Below are 7,354 nucleotides of genomic sequence, written 5' to 3'. Positions count from 1 at the left end.
AACATTCAACACTTAGTTGCTATTTCCATAGAACATATTTTATTTGGAACAGACGAAATTAGTGTAGAACAAAACACAACCCTTTTCAGAAATGTACATAGTTATATACGCCATACAAAAAGATTCTTGGATGAATATTGCTGTATCTTAAAGTGTACTCGTATCCAACTGTTACTGTATTAACATAATATATTTGTTGTATATATTTTTGATATTGTACTGAAATATATATGCTGTTATTTTGAAATTTTGTATATTGTACTTATTTGGAGAGGATTATTTTAAGTTGTTATAACTTGTATCTAATCATATTGTATATTTAGACAATAAAATATGTTTAAACTAAACTAACATTCTTGGCACTAAACACTTATTTGTACAAAACACAGATTTTTGTTAGTAGTCATTTCTTTCCTGATCAGAATATATCACCTGGTAATCGATCTTAATCTGTGATATTGTATTAAAAACTAATAAAATTATTCGTACTTTCCCAATCAATGTACATGTAAATAGTTTACATCAAATCTTTTGAAAAGAGACATTACACACAAGTGTCAATATTGACACATCTACCCGATAAGTTGTCACAAATCACACATGTTGAAGCTGGGGTTAATTAACGGCCAGTTAAGAAGTCAAATCAATCTGTGATTAACTTCCTCTCTAGATTCAGTAGCAATACAATATTATATTAGAATTTGTTTTTGTTGAACTAGACTGGGAGGCACGTGCCCCCGGTAAATCCACCAGTAAGGCCAACGGTTACATTGATGTCGATTTTTGAATATTAAAAAATGATTTTTTTTAACATTAAAAAATCAGCATATTAACTTATATTAAAAACGCATTAAAAATATCAAGGATTTGAATAGTAAGACACTATTACTTCCATGGTAAGACTTACTATACAAATCCTTGAAAATATTAATATATCCGACTGAAATTTTTTTATATTAAAAATTAGATTTATTTATATCAAAAAATTACTTTTTAATATTATAAAATGTAAAATTAATATTAATAAATAGAGAATAAATGTAACAACGGATTGCCATAATTATATACGAAATTAGTGCCAGTTATAATTTATTTACTTAGTAATATTATCATTAGTATACTTTTCCTAGGATTCCTGTCTGTTGCAAACGTAAAAATATTAATAACTTTAAACTTGCATCATATCAATTTTGTATTAATTTCACCAAAAACCAATTATTCAATTCTTAAACACTATCAATTCATGCAATTGACGGTTGGTGATAATTAGCTAGACGATCCATTTGGCTTGAATGTGTTGTCATTTGAATCGATGGATATGACTGGACGAAATTATTTAGCATGGTCGATTACGCATTGTAATTGGGTACATATGAATTGTTTTTGAAAACAGGGCCTAAATGCATTAACGAATCCCACGTTAATCTGTTCTTATCCAATAATGTGGTTCCCGCGTTCATTTAATATAGATTGTCGACCGTTAATTCATTTATCATAGATAATGATAGATTGTCGACGATAATTTCGTAAATGCATTTACGACTAATAATTATAATTTACGGCGTACATCTATAATGGTCGACCGATTATCTATCATTATCCCCGATAAACTGTGATTATCTCATTTATGTGGTTATATATACATATACATTAAACCATGTTTTCTTTTGGTAAATTACTTTATTAAAAACTAGAATGTTACAATGATAGTTTTGTTAGAATTGATTACAAACTACACTTATTTATCTGATTAAATTCTATGGTGTCTTAAGAAACATTATCAATATGATCATATTTCCCCAACAATTAGTAAATCGGATTACTAGAGCTGAAAACGGCACAATTAAAAACTATATTTTTATAAACTTAAACTGTTAAAACAATAATGTATTAGTATTTTCCTTTGTAGCAATGATAACTCGGAAAATTAGAAAAAAAAAAGCTAAACAAAACCATAAGAAACGAAAATGAATATAAAGCAACAGCTGTTTTTTTTTCTCCTCACAACTTATATCCATATCCATAGTTTTACAGACGCATTTGCTATTTATAAAATTTTGTTGAAAACTTACATGAAAGAGGCTTAAATGCGAAAAACATAATATTGATTGTTTAGGTATCTTTGGTTGCTTTCATACGGCATTCGGTTGTTCAAACGAAATGAAATCATATGACGGAACAGCTTTTGTGTGAAATGTGCACTTATTACTGTAAATCTGTAAATGGTAATGTACTTCAATGTACACGTTTGAGTGCATGATTTAAATGGTGCTTTTAACTTATAAAAACCAATAATCTTGTGTCTCTTAAAATGTGTGCACAGTTTTGTATGCTATTGCTAAGAATTAGCAGGGCTTTGCAACACAGATTTAGGACCATAACTGGGGCCAAATATATAAATAAAAAAATAGCATTTGTACGACTAGATCAAAAACATTAAATCGTATCCGGCACTGATTGCGATATCTTTCTGATTTGAATATTGGTTGACTACAGTCACCTTAATGTATGTGTCGAAACATCTAGAAATATATTGTTTTTGTAATCTGTTGAACATTTATCAATTTCATGCGTGGCTTACTTCTATTTTTTTTCAGTCAAATAATCAGGAACTGACACTTTCAGCATACTTAAGTTTAAAATTCAACTATTTCATAAAAACATGTCGGACATATCATGTTATGCAAGTATTGATGTGCAGTTTCCTGCTGACCTTTATCAGTTTGACACTTAAGCAAATTAAACAGTTTAAAAGACAAATGAAAACTATTTTGGACTCATGAGGAATAGCCACGATAACCATTTCAAATATAAACACCTTACAGCACATTAACGTGGCCTTGTAATTAATGACATACCAACTAAATAAAAACTGTGAAGTTGGAACTGTGATTATATATAAATGAGTGGATTACAGTTGATGAATAGAAAGGGGTTATTATGAAGTCACATAAAGTAAACATAATTAGACTACTAGTTTTGCATGTTAAGTCACTATTCCCAAAATATCGGTTCGTTTCACAGCATATCAGCAGTATCTGCAACCGGACTTCTGCATTTTACAATCTTATTCGTCTACAAAATATAAAACAATCTGATATTGGATCAGTAATTTGCTTATGATTCATTGCATACTAGTACATTTGGATGACTTAGGATTAGTCGGTCTACAAAATGTTTTGAATCGACTTATACATTTGATATTATTCGAAAAGTGTGTCTGTTGTATTTAGTTATAAGTTTGATGAGTTTTATCTTGATGAAATTGTTATACATAAGACAATACAAATATGTCACCAATATGTTTCGTTAAGTTGTTTTACTATATGCGATTTGAAAGCATGAAATATTTGCTCGAATAAGAAGTCGAACCGAGGAAATATTTAAAAAAAACAAAAACATTGCACACATATTTGATAAAGTTGAGAATGGAAATGGGGAATGTGTCAAAGAGACAACAACCCGATCAAAGAGCAGAAAACAGCCCAAGGCCTCTAATGGGTCTTCAACACAACGAGAAAATCCCGCACCCGGAGGCGGGCTTCAGCTGACCCCTAAACAAAAATGGTTACTAGTTCAGTGAAAATGGATGTCACACTAAACTCCAAAACATATAAATGAACTAACATTAAACAAACATTGAAGACTAACAAAGGCCAGTGGTTCCTGAATTGGGACATGCGCACAAATGCGGCGGGGCTAAACATGTTTTGAGAGATCTCAATCCTCCCCTATACCTCTAGCCAATGTAGAATTACCAAACACATAGCAATACGCACAGTAAAACTTAGATTAAAAGAAGTCCGAGCCCGATGTCAGAATAGGTAACAAAAGAAACTAAGCAAAATGACATTGATACATGAATTAACAAACGACTACTAGCAATTACTGACATGCCAGCTCCAGACTTCAATTAAACTGATTGAAAGATTATGTCTTCATCATATGAAAAACAAGCACAATCCCTCTCGTTAGGGGTTAAGTATTATACCATCATGAAGCATATGGGAGGAACATAACCCGTATCATGCCAACAACTGGTTTTAGAATAAATGTATTTATTTGAGATGCAAAGACCCTATGCGTGAATCAATATTAATACCAAAGTATGCCACCTTTAATGACCTGACAACAGTATTGTAACCATATCCCTTCTGAATAAGTATGTTTAAAGGTTAAGTTAGCTTTTAAGGTGAATGACCGACATTTTTGCGTTTTGTATATTCATTACTATAAAAGATTGGATTTGAAATACCTGAACGTATAAGATGTCCGCATGTTGATTTCGAGCTAGTTATAATAGTTTATTTACATTTTGATATAGTCAATGGAAACGAGATTCATAAAATTATAATGTTTAGGAAATTATTGCACCAACGCATGCATGTCTAGCGCGTTTTACTTATATTTAATACTAATCCATAACGCACCATTGACACAAACATTTAATGCAATGATTGTTTATCAAAAATTTTACTGATAATTAACTTTTGTGTTTTGATAATACCGAAGTTTACCGATCCCGACCTAAATTAAAATTCAACAGAGAATCACGGAGCACAAGAAACGATAGTGAGTTGGTATAGCGAAGTTTCTTTTGTTTTATTTCCCATGCTTTTCAACGAGTTAATTAAATACAGTCATAACATTTCTGAAATGGTTTGTTGTATTTTAAAATGTTTTTTAAGAAACAATTAACACTATTTTTTATTTTCATTGCACGTGTGTTTTCTTTTATCACGGGATTTCCATCGCACTTGCGCTGTATCTTTACCGTACATCTGATATCACTTTTAATTTAATTATATACGGAGAAGCTATCGGTGAATTAGCGTACGGGCAGACAATCTTTCAGTAGCAGTATATTTCTGAAGATTTTGATGAGATGAAGGATTTTCTTTGACAAAAAAGTCTACATACATATGTTTAGTACTAAACAATTAAGCATTTCAAGCATACTCAACATTTAAGATAATTGTAATAAGTACCATATGACTTTAAGATGAAAAAAAAAACCATATACTTATTATTGCATGCAAAGCCGTATCGCCATTAATGTATACCTTATTCAACAGTTTATTTGTTTTTTTTTTGGAAAACACTTACCGTGAGATTTGTTAAACATCTCTCCTCCGTTCAGACCAAACATGTAAAAGCCAGGATGCATACATACGTAAACACGTTGTTAAGAGCTTTTTAACGAAAAGGAACCAAGAATTAATAGCAAAATTCAAAAAGTCAACTTCGCCTAAAGGAGCTGGAACCCTTGCTTCTTAATAATTTTCTAAATGAAATATATTTTGAATATAAAGTTGGTAAACATATTGTTCTTACCTGTTGAGTATTCATCTGAAGAAATTGACAGACTGTCAGAATCATTCTCATCCGAAGAAGAAGAGTTTAGAACATTTTTGACTTCTTTTTCCACCACAACTTCTTCTTCCTCCTTTATCGATTTGGCAATTCTTGATAACTGAAAGTGCAAAACATCTCACGTACAGCATAAAGAAACATACTACAACTACAATATTGATTGAAAACATGCTTACATCCACTTCATTTGAACTATGGTGGATAGTTGCAATCATACCACATCTCCTTATTTTTATAAATACATGCAATATTCATGCAGTCATGTTGTTCATTTTGTTTTCAAAAAGAGATATGTATATTGTGTTAGAGTTTATGTAACAAAATTATCAGTTTAGAATCATTAGGCATCGTAAGAGTGGTATCTAAAAAAACCAACAACATAGGAGTTTCTGGATGCCAAAAATAAACGCTCTTGGCAATGGAGTTTATTTCCACGCAAACATGTACTTGCGTCATGAAATTGCAAGTATGGATGAGTTATTGAAAGCCAAATATACCAAACAATTTAAATTTAGGGCTAGAAACCAGTTATGCCTGAGGATAATCCTTTAAATCTAAATGAATTTGGTTATTCTTTTTAGCTCCTTTTGTTCAGATAACTACTAAAAATTCTAATAATTTACACATCCCTGGACCCGGTTGTTTATCTCTTGGTTAAATATAATCCTTTGTTTAATCCTTTAAAATGATGGTGGCGTAACCAAAGGTTAGATTTCGGTTGTTCAACTTCTTTTTAACCAGGGGTAACGGAACTCCTTGTTAAACGTTTAATGAATGCTAATCTAAAAAAAAAAAAGAATTTTAAACAATTTTCTCTGGTCCTATAAAACTTTTTGGTCAATAGATATGATTACTTGTTATAAACGATACACCTTTCAGCGTCTGCATTCATTACATAGTACGACAACAACGCGGACGTGACAGAGAACACCGTTTGTTTAAAAAGGAACATTGATCGTAGAATTGTACTTTATTGTAGATAAATACATAATTAAACTGAAATATGTTGATTTTTTCTACATCAACTTGTTTATTGACAGGGAAGATAACAGTGGAAAAAAGATGTTGATTTCATTATTTTTATAGGTACAAATATACATGCAAAATGGGGATTGGACTGTAAAATCTGATAAACATGATAAGTGTTTGATGAGCTAATGGCCACAGAAAACGGGGAAAAAAACGTTTTCCCAAACATTTATTGACCTTTCGAATCGTATTTTAAACAGGGAATTGTACTTTTGGACAGCAATGTTCCGTTGTTTTAGTTATATCTGAGGTCTGAATTATCTATCCAAGGATTTAACAAAAGGTTTTATTCAACCACAGGATGAACAAAAGAATAAAAATCTATGAGATTAAACCCTTGGTTAAAATTAACCAAGTGATGAACAACCAGGTACTGGCTGTCAAATATTCAGGTCTGCGCGTTCCCTGTGACAGTAAATGAAGAAAAGCTATCGCACACGTAAAATTTATAAAGTGATATTTTTAATTTGTTTTAATATAAAAAAAAACCTTGTCTAATAAAAAGACTGTCATTTGTGATCTTGACAAAAACATTGTACCTTTAGAAAAAAAAATTATCCATCATAATCATTTATCATGCATACTTATTGAAGAGCAGAACAGATACAATAGGTTAAAGCTTAATTTCGATACCAACCAGTTGCTGTATCCCTATCAAACTATTATCCACATTTTGCAGTCTGTTCATAATCTAAAGCAGCAAAAAATAAGAGATACAGGTTTATTTGTTGATGTTTTGTATCTTTAAATTATATAACAATGTGTTAAGCATTTTCAAAACATAGTCTAAAACAGTAAGACATTTCAACGAAAATAAAATTGAAAACGTTAACTGTAATTTCTGAACTACAGTATATAAAAAATCATAAATACTCCAGTGACTGAAAAATAAGTATAAATGTGCTTTAAAAAGGTAAAAACAGACACAAAAACCTCATCAAACACATTTAGA

The 7,354-nt window shown here is 30.8% G+C and overlaps 1 protein-coding gene across 3 annotated transcripts in view; it reads right to left on the bottom strand.

Annotated features, from left to right (window-relative positions):
- Positions 1-1,660: 1,660 nt before the first annotated feature.
- The window catches only part of LOC127720374 (uncharacterized), a 105,097-nt gene continuing 99,403 nt past the window's right edge, over positions 1,661-7,354 (bottom strand). For all 3 annotated transcript variants that reach the window (XM_052226950.1, XM_052226949.1, XM_052226951.1), the window contains exons 38-40: positions 7,040-7,093; positions 5,335-5,473; positions 1,661-3,075 (exon numbers count right to left, since the gene is read on the bottom strand). In XM_052226950.1, the coding sequence (XP_052082910.1) occupies positions 3,068-3,075; positions 5,335-5,473; positions 7,040-7,093 (201 nt within the window). In that variant the 3' untranslated portion in view covers positions 1,661-3,067. The remainder of the gene's footprint in view (positions 3,076-5,334; positions 5,474-7,039; positions 7,094-7,354) is intronic.

The sequence above is a fragment of the Mytilus californianus genome, unplaced genomic scaffold (assembly GCF_021869535.1).
Source record: "Mytilus californianus isolate M0D057914Y unplaced genomic scaffold, xbMytCali1.0.p SCAF_11, whole genome shotgun sequence".
Taxonomy (NCBI): Eukaryota; Metazoa; Mollusca; class Bivalvia; order Mytilida; family Mytilidae; genus Mytilus; species Mytilus californianus.
Note: the sequence above shows the minus strand (reverse complement) of the source record. Positions and strands in the feature narration are given on the sequence as shown.